This window comes from Haliaeetus albicilla, chromosome 9 (assembly GCF_947461875.1).
Source record: "Haliaeetus albicilla chromosome 9, bHalAlb1.1, whole genome shotgun sequence".
Lineage (NCBI taxonomy): Eukaryota > Metazoa > Chordata > Aves > Accipitriformes > Accipitridae > Haliaeetus > Haliaeetus albicilla.
The window spans coordinates 21,800,514-21,818,838 of record NC_091491.1 but is presented as its reverse complement, the minus strand read 5'-3'; the positions used below and the strand labels follow the sequence as shown (position 1 = coordinate 21,818,838).

Below are 18,325 nucleotides of genomic sequence, written 5' to 3'. Positions count from 1 at the left end.
CAACTATGCAACATGTATTGAAAACCTTATGCCCAGTTAGGATATGAATGGAGGCATTGTGCATTTTCCTAGTTTCCAAGACTCCTGTCTGTGCACCAGGTGTGTGTTATTTTTGCAAGAGGTTACTTTCTTCCCATTCTTCAGGTGGTGCTGCTTCACCTTGTCCCTCTGCCAGGTGATCGGCATTCTGGGGCGAGAATGGTTATGCCACCATTGCGGCATAATGAGCTGGCTCTTCCTGTGTGGCACTGTTGTCAGCACAGCAGAAGTTAGGACTGGGGAGAGGACATCCACTTATTTAATGATGTGTGAGTGCATCTCTTTCTCGTAACACTATTTTTTCTTTTTCTTTTAAGTCTGACTTTAAAGCTGCCTTACAGCAGTTGAAAACAGTAACATGAATCACTGAATGTAAGTGCTTTTTAATAAGTAAAAGGCAAAAAATATCAAAATATAAGATAATCTGGTGTCTTAGACCTATAAAATAATTTTTAAAAGTCTTAATTTTTGGTGACAATTATTCTCATGAAAACTTCCTTTGTTTTTCAACCAGCTTTAATTTTGCTTTGTGTTGGTTTTTTTTCCCCTCAGACAACTCTGATTTTATAAAATGAGATAAAAATATGTTCTTCATAGATTAATGGAAGCCATGAATATTATGTGCTGTTACAGCTTTAGAAATTTCTTTAAAAAAATAACTATTGTCATTTGGCAAATGTGTGCTAAAAGCTGCTCTTTTGTATAAGCCTTATGTAACATTGCAGTTAATACCATTTAGTGTTATTGGATGCTAAATGACTTTAGTATCTCAACTATAAAAGGCTGTTTACAAAGATGAGGCAGTCTTGTTGGAGTGCCAGATTGTTAAATAACTACAGGTTGCCAAAACTAAACGAACTTTTTAGCTGGTAATGATGTGCAAATTGCTATCGCAGATGCATATTTATTGGAGAAATGCTCACAAGCACATAGTTGTTTCTAGTTACAAATGTTTCTTCGCCTTTGTCCTTAAACCATCAGTGACACCATTAGAGCAAGTATATCTGGATATATAATCACAACTATTTTGTGTTATTAATAGCTAAATAGCTACTAAATAGCTATTTTTATGTCATTAATTTGATTAATTTATTGAATAGCTATTTAAGCTATTTTTAAGCTATTAGCTATTATGTTAAATAATAAAAATAGCTATTGTTATTAAAATAGCTTATGAAATAGCTTATTATTATTAAAATAGCTATTATTATTACATTATAAAAGTAGCTATTATTTAAATAATAAATAGCTATTATGTTAAATAGCTATTTAAGCTATTTTGTACACCACTTGATGAAATGCAGCTCTGCATGAGAAGAGTGGCTGTTGTTGTGCCTTACCCCCAGCTCTCACGTATTCAGGTGTCGGCGTGCATGTAACTGTAGCATAGGGAAAGGAAGGTTTGTGATGGAATACCTTGTACTGTGACCCATGGTGGGCCTGTTGCAGATGCACTTCTGAGGAGTTGAAGTAAAGGTCTGTTTCTTAGCTTTTTTTTTTAATGGGCTGCCTTGTAGACTACTGGTACAAAATTGGGAGACATGGGGATTAAACTCTGACACATAAATTAAGCAGTATTATTTTTTGACTGTATTTTTTTTCTCTTGAAAAATAGTTTTCTATAATGTGACAGTTATGAGGAGCTACCTTTGGGTGAAGAGGTTTCATAGTAAACTTTAAATGAGAAGATGATTCTTTAAAGCACATTCAGGAAGGTGATGGGAGTTGGCCTGAGGCTCAGTGCTTGTGTCACCCAACAAGCTGTAGCTGCACTTTTCTCTCCGAGTTCTGCTGGAGCCTGAGAAGAAGTACTAGGTTTCCTGTGCAGAGCTTGCTCCCTTGCCCTGGAGTGTCTTGCTTTGAATTTCTTAGCCTGGGTGGGAATGTAATACAAAGAGCCATTCTTGTGAATCATGTTTTCTTTACAATTTTGCATTCCAGCTCAGTAATTCATTCCTCCTTTTTCTAATGGCAAAAACATTACTGGAGTTCACATAACTTCAGCAAAATGGCTGGTTCATGTTCTTCTGGGGGGATTGAATTCTCCAGTTCCATTCTGTTGTGGGTTATTCTGAAAAGTATAACACTTATAATGCATATTAGGTATACTAAGTAATAAAATGTTCTGACAATCAGTTAGTATCTCTGAATTTAAAAGTTTTTCAAGGGTAAATATTTCATGTTGTGAAAGAAAGACTTTTTCAGTAGCCAAACTTACAGCTAACCGTGTGGCTTCAGAGTATTCATCTTCCCATCTCCTGCATTATTAGAATATTCTCTTCTTGGCATTATTTGTATGATCTCAAATGAAAATAGCATTTTGGAAATACTGTTTTGAACATTTGAATGTGCTGTAGAGTGTTTTGGATATATCAAGTGTTTGTGTTTTAGGTGGGGTGCATAGCAATATATACTCAGAATTGTTGAACTTTTCCTTTCCAAAAGGACCAAGTTACTTATTTCTGACTGAATTTCCCTGAAAACCGGAAGCACTTTCGGTATTCACATGTGTGTGAAAGAGTCGGCTGAGCTGTTACAGCAGATGATAAGCAACATCTTTGCAGCAGTCCATTTCCTTGCTGGCGTGCTGTGCTGTGCTAGTAACATCATCCCAATTCCCTCTCCCCAAGCTCCAGCGCAGGAAATGCCTCACCACTGGTGAATGATCGGAGCTGCAGTGGGGACACGGCAGAGCCTGGGCTTGGCACCTGGTGTGAATGCCAGGAGCTGGCACCTGGTGAATGTTAAAGCATCTCTGAAATTGCCACTTGCTTATGTCTAGACCGCAGGGCAGCGGCACTCTGGTGTGCCTTTGTTCTGCCAGTTCCCAAGGCAGGGGACCTGCTGGAGCACATGGTGGTGGCACCTGTCTAGCCCAGGGCGGGTGCGCTGGAGGAGGGTGCATGCCTGTGTGTGTCTTCTCAGCTTTGGGGCAGGGTACTGCTGAGGGATGCACCCAGATGCCAGAGTTGATAAGCACTCCCAGCTGCTGTAGAGCACCAGATCAAAGGTCTACACAATCTTTATACAAGCTTTCTTCTGCCTCTTCCACACATTAATACAAATGCATTCCCTGGAACTCACCCGGTTTTCAGAACCTAGCTTGTGCTTCTTAAAACCCAAACTTTTTTCCAAATTATCCCCCTTTGTAAAATATGTAGTAAAAACATGAGATGTGATGAATGGGAGAGTGCTTGTATTAAGGTACCAAAAGTTTAATAATAGTTCTGTTGAGTTAGGCTGTCTGAAAATCGTTGGTGTTTAATTTTAAAGAGTATTACATTTATCCCATAAACTATTTTGAAGCCTAAAGTGGTTTCTTTTCTGAATTTAGTTTTTGATCATTTAGGACTATTCACAGCTGCAAAAAGTTTTTACTTAAAATGCTATTATTACAATTTTTTCTGAAGTTCTTACAGCCAGCACCCCAGAAACTGTAAGTTTTATTTAGTAATGTAGGACAAACCTGTTCTCTAATGTTGTTGTAGGTTTGAACTGCTGTTGGATAGAAAGGAGAATAAAAAGACTATAGTTAAATTTTCAAGTTGCAAAACCACATTCAGTATGTGTAATTTAGCAGCTCTTGCAAACACCTGGGGGCATTTTCTTTAGCATTTGAAAATTCCCTGTAGAAGTGAGACAGGAGACATTCATTTAGCATTTCAAGCTTGAAAAATATTTTAACCTTTTCTTAAGTTGTGTTTTGAAGTTTAGGATTAACTCTGTGCCTGGCTGCACAGATGGCTACATTTTACATATTCCTTCGTCTAGGGAAAAAAAAAGACCACATGATCGGTTAATGACTTTAAATAATGACTTTAAACACTCAGTCTTTATTTTACATATTCTTCATGGGACCTGAAAGATTCTGGGAAGATACTCAGAAAATTGTTTATGGTGGAAGACTTGCAAGATGCGTTGTATTCCGTCTCCTGGAACTTATAAGCTATTTTTGTTCCTACTTATTAATCTTAGTTTATGAATTTTACAGCTTCATCCCTTAAGATTTAATGGTCATAATTCTGGTATGTAAAAATAAAACCTAAGACTATCAATGTATAGAAAATGTTACTTTATTATTGGAATGTGAGGACTCTTTATTTTTTAGTCTTCTAATAGCAAAATTATAGATGAAGTGGATTTTTAAGGAGACGTAGACTCCATATCCAAGTCACTGAAGTGGTTGTAAAGAGTTAAATAAGCTTTTTAGTCTTTCAGTGTACAACAGAATGCTTTATAAGCTTTTTCCCTAGACACTTTTGGGAAACACCATAGTGAACTGTGGACTATGCAAATCAAATGTGATGCTGGGATAACTGATGGAAAATCCATTAAATCAGTGGTGTGTCACTACAGCAGCCAATTATAGCATATAAAACTAATCCTTAAATAGGATGTTTTGGGCTTTGTAATGATTTTTTTCAAGTAGGTTTTAAAATATCAGCTAAAGGTTTGGTAGATTAACATAGTCTCTGCAAATCTACATGTGGCACATAAAAAAACTCTTGATAAAACCACGGAGTGCTGTACGATGTTGAGCACTTCTAAGTAATCTGTCAAGTTTTTAAAAGGTTATCACTGCAATACAAGCACATGACACACTTTTTTTTTTTCCTCTCCATTTGAAAGTACTAGTAAGGTTTTAAAGGCTACTACTGTTTCATCACGTAAAGAGGAAGGGTTTCCTGTAGTCTTTTAAGCTCTTAGCCTTTTAAACCAACATGTGTAACCAAATCCATCTGGTTAAAGTTATTCTTGAAGATAGCTGTAACTGGTTAAAGACTTTATGGCTTTGTTCCAGTTCCTGCTGCAAAAAGCTTTCCATTGCAAACTCTGCAATCACAGAGGTCATTCATGTCACTATTGGATGGAAATTCTGTGATGTTCCTGCAATTCTGTGTGAGTCTTGCAGGCCAGGATGGGATATGGGTGTGAGATGGTTTGAGATGCTGCAGATCACTGTGTTTGGGTCTTAAATCTTAAGTGCTATCAGCCAGGCATTTCTGACAGATATTTAATTAATTTCTGTTAAATTAAACTAACAGCATCTACAAATGTTGTTTGTATATTTTTGGGAGTGTTTGTGTATATACATTATGAGAACAGACACCCTGCCTTCTAGTTAGCTGAATCCTCCTCCCCTAATTCATTCATGGTGGAAAAGGTTAAATTTCCTCTAGATTTTTGAGGGTGTTTTGTTTAGTTTTTTTGCTTCCAATGAACTTCCTAGAAAGAAAGGTTAAGAGTGTGTTGCAGGAAAAGCAGTGTTTGCTGAAAACTTTGGTTACCCTTAAGTACCGTTTCCAGTTCCTAAGACGCAGAAGGAACTGGTATGTAAAGGTCAGAAGCTAGAAGTCGCTAGTGTAGTTCACGTTAACACAATGTGACGAATGTAGTGTTATAAACAGAGTAGAAGCTCTTTGTCTTGTTAGAAATCTGGAAATGTAATAACTTCTTATGCTGCAACTTGGTAAGCCTGAAGAGTGGTTTTGGATTACTATTTTAAGCCTTACAGGTAAGGAAGCTCAGTCTGAAACTTTGCAGTCACTTCTTATGTGTGGAATGCACAGAATTCTGTCTTTGGTTCTATTGAGTATCTTAATTGCCTCATGGTTTTCAGGTTTTTCACAATACCATTACTATCTTTATGACTACTTAATACAATACATAATCTATGTTCATAAATAAAACATTGCCTGTAAATGGAGATGCTGAAAAATTAACTCTTTATTTTCCTCCTTCTTTTTTTTTCAGCGGAACCCCTGCCTTTAATGGACTTGTGCCGAAGATCAATTCGTTTTGCTCTTGGCAGAGACCGCCTGCATGACATAGAAATTCTACCTTTGCCTCTGTCTCTGAAAAATTATTTGCAGTACCAATAAGACGTCTAGAACCCTCTGGCCTCACATTGGACTACATCAATGCAAATGGCAGAAAATTGTTTACAGCAAAATATAAATCTTTGTGATGGACACTTAAGTGTTATTTAATTTTTAATATATATTTTTTTCTGAACCAGTGAAAGCAGATCACTGCAGGGGACTACTAAAGAATGTGAAAACATTGATTTGATCGAGATTTGTCTATTATCTGTTGCCTGTTGTGTTTACAGTCCTGAAGGCCATTATTCTCATCTCTCATATATTGGTTTATCTTTGTTGCCTCTAGTAAATGCCAATAGAAGATCTGACCTGCAAGATCCACTGTCATGCAGGACAGAGCATTCTTCAATAACTTGATTTTTTTTTTCTTTCTTTCTCTTACACCTTACCCCAATAGATAAAGGTGAATTAGCAAAGGAAAAATCTTGACAGTAACTTTCGAAAAATACTTAAACCTTGCCTTTGGTATCCAGAGTTGTTGAGAGCTTTGAGTGTTCAGCACTCAACATAATCAGGCCTATAATATCTAAAAGTTCTAACACTTTAAAAAGCAGATTATTGTCTAGAAGAGGAGTATGTGATTTAAAAACAGGAGAGGAAGAAAACTGGTATGTGTGTCAGATAATTTTTGGACATGGTAACAGAAAGATGCAGTCCATTGTTTTCAAAACCAAATCTAGTCCCTCCAAAGTTCTGCAGTTTATAACAAAGCATTCATTATCCCAAGAATTTAGGATACTCCTATTTTAGAAAGCTTGTCACTTTTTTATTTGAACAAATTTATAATTTTTATGTGGTATGAACTCTAAGTACTTGGTTCTCTTTTTAATGTATGCGTGGTTATAATGTTTATTTATCTGTTTAGAGTCTGTGGAGTTGTCATTTAACTGTTTCCCATTTTGGGGTGACCGATTTTGGTTTTTTCCCCATCTCTACCTGAGATGTATTAATTTTTCAGGCTCATCCCATTTTTTAAGATGCTGCTTTCTATTTGCATTTCTTACATGTTTCACATTATCTGCCTGATCAGTTATCTAGTTTTTAAACTGGAAGTTGTTGTTATGGCAGGATGTCAAATGTTTAGACTGAGCTGCCTTCAGCATATTTTAATGTGAATTTACTGATGAATGAGGAGAAAATTTCTAATAAAGTCTACTGTCCAAAATAAAACTGTCTCCTTTAATGAAATGGTAAATAACATAGCACTACATACAGAGTTGAAGTTCAGTTCTTCCTGCAGCTTTGCATATGTTTCCGTTCAGCACTTCTTTGGAATTGCTGCTTTGGGCTCATGTGCGAGAGACATCACAGGCAATGTCATGTCCTGTTCCTGATTTATCTCACTCACTCTGAGTATAGCTGTACTCTTGCTTTTAACACAATTCTGGCCAGATTCCTCTAAACAAAACCTGTTTTGTGCAAAGTTGCACTTGGAGACTCTGTGCTTTTGAGGTAGGTTGAAGTTTGACCGCTGTGCACTGATGATACAGGCAAAACTAAACCGCAGATGATTGGTCTTCTCTCAGTCACCCCAAGGAACAGAATTACAGTTTCAGTCAGAAAAGAGAAACATGAGATAAACAAGATACAACAACACAAGCAAGAGTGGAAGCAACAAGGGCAAGGTAACACAGGAGTGTCAAAAATTAAGTAACAAGTATTTGCATCTCTGGGCTTAACTGTGTAAGTTGATGCTTGTTTCAGCACCCACTTACTTTTGGACTTGCTTTCACTTAAGGCGAGAGGTACATACTATATTCCTTACCTTAGTCTTGCAGAAGAGAAGAAATTACAGCTGTGATCTGTATTTCTTACTTTTCCCTCTTTGTTTCATTGAAACCTTTTGTCTCAATAGGTACATAGGAAGGAGGATATATAGTGTAATAACTCACTCAAAAGGAAAAATATAGCTGTGTCAAGTGATCTTTCATAAGCAAGGTAAGCAGCTGTTCAGGAATGGCACAGTAATCCTGGTAGACCTTATTTCTCCACCACTGAAGTCCATTTTAGGTAAGCACTTCCTAAAATTAGTGTTTTACTGTGGTAACTAGACTTCATGTTCCTTTGAATAACTGCAGTGACACAGCTGTTAAGTGTTATCTTCTCTGTTCTTTCACTTGACCCAGGCTGACAGCCTTTTAATGTGATGGTGAAGTGGGAATTGATATAGTGAGACAAATTAATGGTGCCTCTGTATGTTAATTAACCTAATTGTTTTACAGTTGGATTGGAATTTCAGTTGGTGCCCCTTCTATGGTGATTCCTCTAAACCAAATGTCCTTATTTTAACTTTCAAACACTATTTCTTTTTTCCAACAATTAGCTGTCTTCCAGGAGTGCTAGTTTTACAGGAATGATAGTTTTATTCTTTTACTGTTCCCTAATTGTGTGTTGTGATGCTGTGGATGGTAGATACGCCCCTTCATGGGGGATTAGGGCCCTGTTTTGGGGGGGTGTAAGTCTTTACCACACAGTTTTCTTGGTTCACAGAAGCCTTGTAAGGAGGACGTGCCATGGAGAATATAAACAATAGTTCAGTGTTTCTGCTAACCATCCCTTTGCAAATAGATTATCTTCCAAGAGGGCTTATAGGGAAACCAGAGTGCCCATCTGTATTGCTAAGAATGAGTCAAGCATTGAGGCTAAGCAAGCAGTCAGAGTACCTACTCACAAAATGTACCAAAAAAAGTCTCCTCTCTTGCTGGACTCCAGCCTGGGTGCTATGTTCCTCACATTGATTCTCAAGGCTCGCTTTATTGGCATGCAAGCATTGTTTACTGTCTGCTTCAGGAGTGAATTGAGCAGTAATATATAAGGTGGCAATACACTGGCTTTTGCCCAACACTGAGGTCAAACGCTGTTGTGACCATTCCTCAACCAATGCAGTTTAAACTTCTCAGTCTCTATCCTCAAAGCATCAATGCAGCAAGATACCTACCCAGAAGCCCACTCCTATTACAAAGGTGTACTACTTCGAGATTTGCAGTAAGATCTCTCTTGCATCTCTATTTTTAATTTCCAGCTACTTTTGGCTTTCATCAAACAAACATAGACAATAGATGTGATGGTTTTCAGCTTTTGTGTCCCTGTGTCTGAGCAACAGTAGTATAGCTTTTCTAGACATGATCTGGAAGTGTTCCCATGGCAGGTAAACTAAGGCTAATAAAAACTCTTTAAAGCAAGACGTGAGTCTTTATTGTAGTATTTAAATGAAAAGGGCACATGGCTGGGAGCTGAAACCAAATTGCAACTTTGGTGAGGGGTGTGTGTTAATTACTGGGTTGCAATAGGAAGTATTTAACCTACTGTTTGGGATTTGGATCTCTTAATATGGCCTCTTCCTAGGAAGTGTTGAAGGTGCAGAATCCTACTGTTAACACTGCAGTGAAGACTTGTGGATACATGCATCATAGCTTCTCTTCATTATTTTCTCATTACTGCCATTCTTCATCCTTCTGCAACTCTTGTGAGGGAGAGACCTTGATTTATCCACCCAGAGGTGCTTTTGTCATCACAATTCGCAAGTGCTATAGCCTCAGTCACACTCTTAGCTTTTAGACTTACTAAAGCTGTAATTTTCTAAGACCTAAATTTGGGGTCAAATTTGAGAAGCCATTGTCATTTGGTATAACAGCTGTCACACACATGTCCCTACTACTAGGCTGACAGTGCTATGAAGGCTTTATTTCTGCTTCAGATTGGACCAAGGGAAATGTATTGAAACGTCTGCATTCTCATCCAGAGGTGATGTAATACGATCTGTAGAGAAATTGTGAAGCCTTATTTTAGACTTCACTTGTAGTCTTTCTGGTGTTCAAGCTTTTATCTCAACAGATTGACTCAAACTGTTCCTGTTGAGGTAGGTTCTAACTTCATAAGTTTCTCAGTGTTCACTTGAAACTGGGAAAAAAAACTGTTACAGAAGCAGATATGTACGAATCATTTGAGTGATTCTGATAGTTTTAAAAGAGCAGCAAGCCAGAAATGCTGTAAAATGTCCTTATCTCCATTACAGTTGGTATGGTTATAGTTTAACAATATGTTCTCACATCAGTCAGCGGCAATCACTACACAGCAAGCTTTGTATCGGATCCAGCAGTACTCATTCAGGTACAGTGTCCACTGACATCAGTGGGAGATCTGCCTGAGTCAGCACTGCTGCTTTTGGTTCCCATGTAAAGATCTCCAAACATTTCCAATACGTTGTATTGAGCGATACTTTATTATATGTAAGGAGTGTCAAACAGATGGTTTCTGCAGCAGTTTTTTGAATTTGGCAAAACATGCTGGCAAGTGTAGTTAGGTAAACATTGTGAGAAAGTTGAATGAAAAAATGTGTCTAGTTGAGGCTGAGAGTGATACTTAAAGGGGAAGCTAGACTTTTTGGCTCCTGGATGATGATTTTCAAAAGCCTTTTAGTTTATAAACCTTTAAAATATCACAGTGGTTTTTATTCTGTATACTTAAAGGAACGTAGGATCTTTATCCATTCCTGTTTATCTCACAAAAGGATGTCTGGTGATCATGAAGTAGAAATGCTTTGTTTGCTTGATTCAAAAAGACACCAAAAAACCTCCTTCCTCCTTGGGAAATGTTCTCTGTAGACATAAAGCCATGAGAAATATACACACATCAGCCTTGAATGCCACCCCTCTTTTTTTTTCCCTTGAGATTGCAACTGTTCCTTCAGAGAAGGACTTGGGGTGTTCTGCAGGCAGGGTCTCAAATAAAAATGTTTTGAAGCATCTGCTACAAAGCAGAACACCCTACTGATGGTATATTGAAGCAGATTTGAATGTACTGTGGTGGGGGTGGAGGACAAAGGACCAGAGCTCTAGAGAATAGCATTTTCCTAAGGGTTTACCTTCTTTTCTTTTTTTAGCCCCACTATACAATACAAGTAAATTTAGGGGAGAAGAAAAAAAAGAAAAGTTGTTTATGCTTCTGCCACCACCAGGTGTTTAGCATTGATGTTTAAGCAATAGCATCTTTTTTCCCACTGAACTCTTGTTGTACAGCCTTAACATCCTAAAGCTCTAACCCTGACTGCATGTGCTTCAAAAGCCCCTGAAGGACTCTGGGCTCTGCAGTAATATGAAGTAGCACCCTATTCCACATATTGTCCTGTTGGAACTTAATGAAATAACTTCTAGGCAAAGAGCACAGCTGCTCTGTCGTTATTGCTGTGACTGCAGTAACATATGGGGGTACCCAAACTAGCTTAAATACTAGCCAAATAGAAGCCTAGTAATTGGCAGAACAGAGCTCAGCATGGGGTAGTTTACTGTGCCAAGCAGCAGTGAGACAGCAGTGTCAGCATGTCTGAAGTGATTAATAAACGGCTGAGATTAAAAGGGTCTGCATTTCAGTTTGGAGGCATCTTTGCAAATCCTGTTGAAAATAGGTGTCAGGATCAGATACTTCTAGTTTCATTTGCGTAGCTGTGAAAATTTTTAAGTTATATAGCTTCTAATCTCTCCAGGCGACCGTAGATGTAAGAGTAGAGCTCATGTTTTTAATAACTTCAACATATTAGGGGTTACTTACAGTTGAGACAGCTGTCTTCTTGGATTTTAATATATTGTTTCTCTGGCTTTTGAAAGCTACAGCATAAAAGGCAGGTGTCTTCAGACTTGTAAGGAAAAGCAAACAAAACACAAAAATGAGCTGATGTTTCTGACAGTCCTCATGTGCAAGTTCTACTGACAGTTTCAAATACCAGTCTTAAGCCATCGTTATAGAGGTACTTAGTTGAGGTCAGCATCTGTTCAGTGGTGCCTGGATCAGTTTCCTCCATATTTTTTTATTTTTTAAAAAGAAAAAGCTATTAAATAAGGGTATTCAAATTGCAAGCTCCACTTGAAAATGAAGTCTTTTTATGAAAAAAATGTTCATATTACACTTTATTAATAGAGGTACAAGTAACTGCTGAACACATACCTGGGAAACTAATGCATGTTTTTAACGGCAAAATCCTTCAGCCTTTTTTCTGTTCACTAAGAAAATCAGTTTGGCAAGTGCATTGCTTCTCGTGTGGGAAAATGTGAACAGTTCCTAGGCATGGGGCCAGAATTTCAATATACACATTTGGAAGTGACTTCTCAAGCACAGTAAAGGTGCCTGTGGCATTATTTTAGAGCCTGGAACTTTACCTTATTTGTAGATAAATTTTAACTGCATATCACTTTTTGGGAATTAATAGGATATGGATCCTCCTGATCTAAGTGTTCTATCAGGGCTTGTCTAGAGATGGAACAAACCAAAACAAACTTCCCCACAAATTAAGCTACCTGGGTAAACATAGCCTGGCATCAGGTGCTGCTGCTATTAAAATGCTTCCCAAGTCCTACCATGTAATTGCATAATTGCTCCATTGGAAAAAGCCCCCTAAAAAAGGAAAGGATGTTCTGAGTATTAAATTGGCCTCCATAAGATCCAAGTTGAAATCCAGATTCTGGCAGAAGCTCTATCACCTTGATGATTTGGTGATTTATTTTTTTTTCCCCATAATTTCCTTGTGTACATCCAAAACAGCAGTCATTTTTCTTCCATCTTTAAGAGCTAGTGTATGTGTAGGTTCTAATGCCTTTTCAGGACTTTTGTTTTATATCTAATACTCTAATTACTTCTGCAGTGCTGCTGTAACGCAGATAACATCTCCAGTTGCATAGTCACTGGTACCAAATAGCTACAAACTTGTTGGTTTATTTGTGGCTGGCATAGCAGAACAAGGACATCTCTTCCCATAACAATTGTTACGTAGGAGCAGGCTCATTGTTAGTCTTGGCTAACTCATGGGTAACAGTACTGAACTATGGACATCATACTTGGCTCTTTCAGAAAACTTGCACCATAGTCTAAGTGGCTTTGTCTGCAAGAAGCAAATGTTGCCCATAACCCTGTTTAGTGACAGGAACTCTGATAACAGCCAGTACGTTACCCTTTAGGTAGAAGAGTTAGATCTCTTTTGTAGATAGATGCAATTTAATCCACCAGCTGCCTCCTAGTCTGTAATAAAGACTGGCGTAAACCCTGAAACATGGCTTTCTAATTTTTCCAATTTTTATTTGTCCCTAAGTTTTCATGATACAAAAACCCCCATCAAATTAATTTATTCATTGTTTTTAATCTTACTGCATTTTTTACCTTGCTGGTATTTGGGAATCAGACTGTGTTTCCCAAGCTAAGCTTCATGAAACTACAATTTCTCGTAAAATGGTTGAGATTTTCTAGTGGCAGTGTGTGCCATGCCACATCTGAAGGAAAGTGTTTCTTTTTGTTTAATTTGATTTTTCTACGTTGTAATTTCATTCCTTTCCTCACCATGTACATTGGGGAAAGTATCTTTACAGTTGAACGTAACTGTTTGTGACCCCAAGAGCCTCTCAAAAGCATGTTGAGACACTTGTCATGTTAGTGGCTTTCTGTTGAACTGACCTCATTTGTTTTTAATTTAATAACTGGCCAGTTAAGTCCAGTGCCCCTAGGTGGCCTCATTCTGCACGTAAACACAAATACACAAGAGATCATTGCTAGGTTGCAGTTTGCAGCTAACACCTTTCGTCTGGTGCATCTTGTTTGCCTGTTATATGCAACTTCTCTTGGCTCTTCTACTGGGACCTTGCTCTGGGAAAACCATTGTGGGTGCTTCAACCTTCAGTGAACTTTTTTTTGTCTTCCCAGAAGGATCAGCAGTATTTCAGGTAAGAATTTTTTTTAGATCAAAGTTCTTTGACCTGTCACAAGAGCATTGCAGAAGATTGGAATAAATATGAATTTTAATAATAGAGCTGCTTATTGTTGAGGTTTAAAACTCCACACTTTAGTTCCTCTTACATCTTTAAGTCTCCCCTGTTAAGGAATGTTATACAGAACTTTACTATCAGTGATCACTCTGACATAAAAATAAAATAAATAAATCTGTAGTTGTAATTCAGAAACTTCCTCCTTTCTGAGATCCATGACCTCCAGTTTCCTGCTGAATCTAGGCTGGAAAATTGAGATCTGGAGGGCCTGGTTTCTTGGACTACTTGGTATTCTCATCCCCTACAGAAGTGGGAGCAAACGTTTTTAGTTGCCAAATAATGGGTGATAAATGGACAGCAGTGATAGAAAGCTCTCCTAGGATGTTGTGTCTTCTGCATTAAAAGCTGAAATGAGTGGGTTTTTTTCCAAAAACTTTATCTTTCCACAAAGATCCTCTAAACATTTATCTTCTAAATGTGCACCTCATTGGGCATAAGGAGATGCCCCTAATCATTTTGAAATACTAGCCTTTTGGATCAGGGAACTTCTTGACTTGGAAAAAGGAAGGACACATTAGATCATGCCCTTTTAAAATTTCTTTTATTTTTTTAATTAAGGCTTTAAAGTTTGCTTTCTGGTTTTGGAATATACTTGTAGAAATATAAAAATACTTTTTTTTTCTTTAGTGACTTTCCTTACTGAACCTATATGTTTTTGTGGTCTTGCCATAATTAAGGAATCCAGAGGGACAAATGATGTCTTTTATGAGACCAGCTGATGGAAATTCAAAAGAAGAGACACTTCCAGGCACAAAAATTCTTCTTCTCCACTGAAATACAAATGCTGATTTTCAAAGTTAAATTCAGATTAAGAACTGTTTAAACTTGATTCTGCTGCATAAAAATTTTAGGGTCAATAAATATATTGGTTCTGTGCCCCATTATAGTTTTTCCCATTCCTCAACCACCCGCAATTTCTCTGTTTTCTGATGAACCCACCTTTCCCCTCTCTTAAGAGGAGCTAATGACTGAGTTACTTTTTAATATTCTTCCCCTTCCATAGTTGCAGGTACAAACTTCTTTGATGATGTGATTTATTAACTTGCATAAGTTAAACTGGTATCACTAGTTTCAAGTTGAATTTTGCTTTGAGGATCAAAGCTTCAGCCTGCGGATCCTGAAAGCTAGTCTGTTTTTTTAGAGTATAGCATTAGTCTCATTAAAAATATTATTTTTGTCTGTAAATTCGGTCCTGTTTATATCCTGCAGTAATCATGAGTACATTCACACCATCACTCCTACATAGAAGATAACGAAAAAGAGCAGATGTCATATATTTAATCAAGATCTTTCCCCTTCATGATTTTCCTGTTTAAAGAAAACAAAGCTAAATGAGTTCTGAGGATTTAAATTCTCTGCTGTTTGCACAGAGCTCCCTTTTGAATGTTTTCTTAGGCCTACACATCCTCTGCTCTCATGGAAAAACATGGTAGGAGCTTGCTACAGATTTCTATAATGGAGAGAAAAAAGAAGAAAAAAAGACTTCCAAAGCTCTCCTTTTAAATACAGTAGAGAGGAGGAAAAAGCGGACAAAACAAAATTGCTTCTTTTCTGTTTTTACCAGTTAGAAGGCTAATAGTGAACTTGCAGTTTGAGCGCAATAGTTTCATTTTCTATTCTGCCAGCCATCCCATCCAAACACTTCTAGTTTTCTTGTCACATAGCTGTCTGTTTTGCCCATAGATTTAAAAATAGTCAGTTAAAGGCACTTTTCTCCATAGCAGTCGGTCTTGTTCCTGCTAAAGCACAATCTGAAGTCTTGGCTTCCCTTGGCCTGTGTAGGCCAACACCATCAACCTGTGACTACGTTTCTTGGCTGAAAGCTCTTTCTGTTGGTCTGTAATTGAAATGGGAGCCTCTGCCTATAGGTCCTTGTGACTGGAGGTAATTTCTAACTCCATGGAGTCTCCAGAACCTGTTCCAGAAGTTCATCTGGGAGGTACTCCTAGATTTATAGTTGTTCATTAGAACATGCAATACTGAAATCAGCCTTTCCATGAGTTTAGCAAGTGTTTCTAGAAGTTACTCCTCACATTGGGTAGCACAAAAGTAGTATAGAGACAGACAAAACAAATGAAAACTTAGTTGTATTTCCAGGCCTTAGTTTCCTTCCCATCATCAGCTATGCATAGGGCAGGGTTTTATTAGTTTAGGCTGGAGTGTTTAGGATGCCCTGACATTTGCATATCAAAGCTTTTATTTCAAATTGCAGATTTTTCACTTTTCTTTATCAAACATCTTAGCTTTTAGTCAGAAACTGTGTCTCCTGGCACAGAAGTATGCCCCCTGTGTTCCTCTCTCATGCTGTCAGTTCTTGGAATTTACAAGTTATTTCACAAAGATTTGTTTTCTTTTGTTCCAAAGAAACTCCTTTGCTCTAATCCTTTTCTGTAAGAAAGCAGTACAAAACTGTTGCCTCCAGGCTTCTCTGGAAGTGCTACTCCCTCTATTAGCAGAAGAGGTATGGAATATTAAGGAGAATGCAAATAAACCAGAATTTATAAATTACAGAGATGGGTTCTTCAAATCAGAAAACCTGCATGTCTTGGCAGGCTAAGTTGGATCAAAAGTCCAATTTCACTTTTAATAGGAATGCATGGGAAACACAGCTCCAGCACACATCTCTGAGTTCCTCTGTCAAACTCAAAGCAGATTTCAGCTGTCAGTGGTTCCTAACTCAAGAAATTCTAGGCAAGCAAAGCTGCTCTTGGCCACCTGTAGCTCTCCCAAGGTCCCTATACCAGATGTTTGCTCTGTCTCTGCAGCACAAGCAGAGCAAGGAGGTCCCAGAACATTGTTATCTGCAATACACATTAAGCAATGCAAAGAAAATGTGTGTTTCTTTGGCAAGCTGTGCTGCTTGCCCTTGCTGGTGAAGGGAGGGAAAATGATGAAGGAAGATTTTCTCAAGAACAGTTTTTTTCCATAGCACCCACAAGGGAATAGAGGGGGGAAAGAAATCAGATGTTTCCACAGATTTTTAAGTCTAGAAGAAGCTGTTAGCTCATTTAATCTAATAGTTTTATGAAGAATGTCATAACATCTCACTTTAGCAAGTCAAAACCCTCCTATTGGACTATGATGCTTAGCTAGAAGACAATAAATGTTTCTCATTCACCATTTCTTATTATAACTTGTTCCAGTTGTGCATAACAACGATTAATGCTGAGAATTAAGGTTTTTCCCCCCCCCCTAAAATTATTTACCTTGAGCTGCTAGCCACTGGTGCTTCTTTTTGTATGAAATTAAAGAACGATGTAGCACTTGGTATTGTCTTACCAGGCTGATACATATGCATTGTAAATGAGCCACAACTTGATCATCTTTTGATGATCTAGCCGTGCAGTTAAATCTTAAAGTCTAAGGAAACACCTCTAACTTTTGATAAAGGACACGACTCTTTCTATGTGCCAGATTCTACCTTCTCTTAAAACTGGTTTTATCAGTCAATGGTCTACAGCCAAGTAAAACAATTTTGTCTCTGGCCCTGCCCCCACTTCATTACTGATGTGAGGAACAGATTATCCTTTGTTTCCTTCACTTTCTTTCCTTCTTTGTTTCATTCACCACGGCATTGCTTTGAAAACTCCTATTTTAGCTGCATGTCTATTGTGACCCTCATGTTTTTTAGCTGCTACTTCTTGAAGTAGTGTCTGCTCTCGTAATTAAAACCTGATGTCTTGCTCTTTGATACCTAACTTTGTTTGGCTTTTTCATCAGCATTGTGTTTGAATGGGTCTAATTCTTCAAGTGATCAAAATTTTTCTGTACAACTGCCCTGTGTTCCCTCATTATCTATCACCCCATCAGTCCTTTTGTAGTCTGTAAATTTGATAAACTGTGATTTGATAGTTGCAACCAAATCACGAAGGAAACTTTAAACAGCACTGAATTCAACTGGAAATACTTCTCAGGAATGATTGCCTGCGTATAACCTCTTTGGGAGTTGTCAGCAGCCAGTGCTTATCTACTCAATGTGCACTTTGCTGAGGGTGCTGTCATTTTCTAAAATAAGGCATCGGGTACTAGGTCAAAATATTCACCAAAGTAAAAATAGTGCTTTCTCTTCTGCAGCCTAAAGCGAAGTTCAAAAGAAGTATGTGAGGGAGAATTGGAGAAGACTGGCAAACAAAAGTGCATGGTTGAGGAAGGGAACCAAAAGACAGAAGGTAATGGGAGAAAAAAAGAGAAGAGGACCTTTGTTACTAAGTATAGTAATGTCTGCTGCTGACCTAACGATTTAATGCAGTCATTATGACAATTTCTGAAAAATATTGAGTAGGTTCTTCAAGGCTAAATGGCAAATTTTAAATTTTTGTTTCCTAGCGGTTTGGTTTTTACAAATTTTCTTTTTATTTCAATCATGATCTTGCTGTTACTGCGCTCTCTCCAGTTGTGGATTGCACTGATTTATTTCTATTCATGTGCGTGTTTTCTGACTAAAACATTGAGGCATTGTCAATTCACTTCCAGTTGACTATATTTTGTGAATATATTTACAAGCACTACACTAGAAAGCTAATATTAGTACTCTAATTTTGTCCCATCTTTCTCATGTCTTGTACTATCAAATTTGTAGAGAGTGTTGCAGGTTGGAAG

At 37.8% G+C, this 18,325-nt stretch overlaps 1 protein-coding gene across 5 annotated transcripts in view; it reads left to right on the top strand.

The window, feature by feature from the left end:
- SPSB4 (splA/ryanodine receptor domain and SOCS box containing 4) overlaps nt 1-7,091 on the top strand; it is a 185,441-nt gene extending 178,350 nt beyond the window's left edge. For 4 of the 5 annotated variants that reach the window (XM_069792081.1, XM_069792083.1, XM_069792082.1 and 1 more), the window contains one exon: nt 5,794-7,091. In XM_069792081.1, coding sequence (XP_069648182.1) covers nt 5,794-5,921 — 128 coding nt within the window. In that variant the 3' untranslated portion in view covers nt 5,922-7,091. The remainder of the gene's footprint in view (nt 1-5,793) is intronic. The other variant, XR_011326133.1, reaches the window with a different exon arrangement.
- Nucleotides 7,092-18,325: the final 11,234 nt, after the last annotated feature.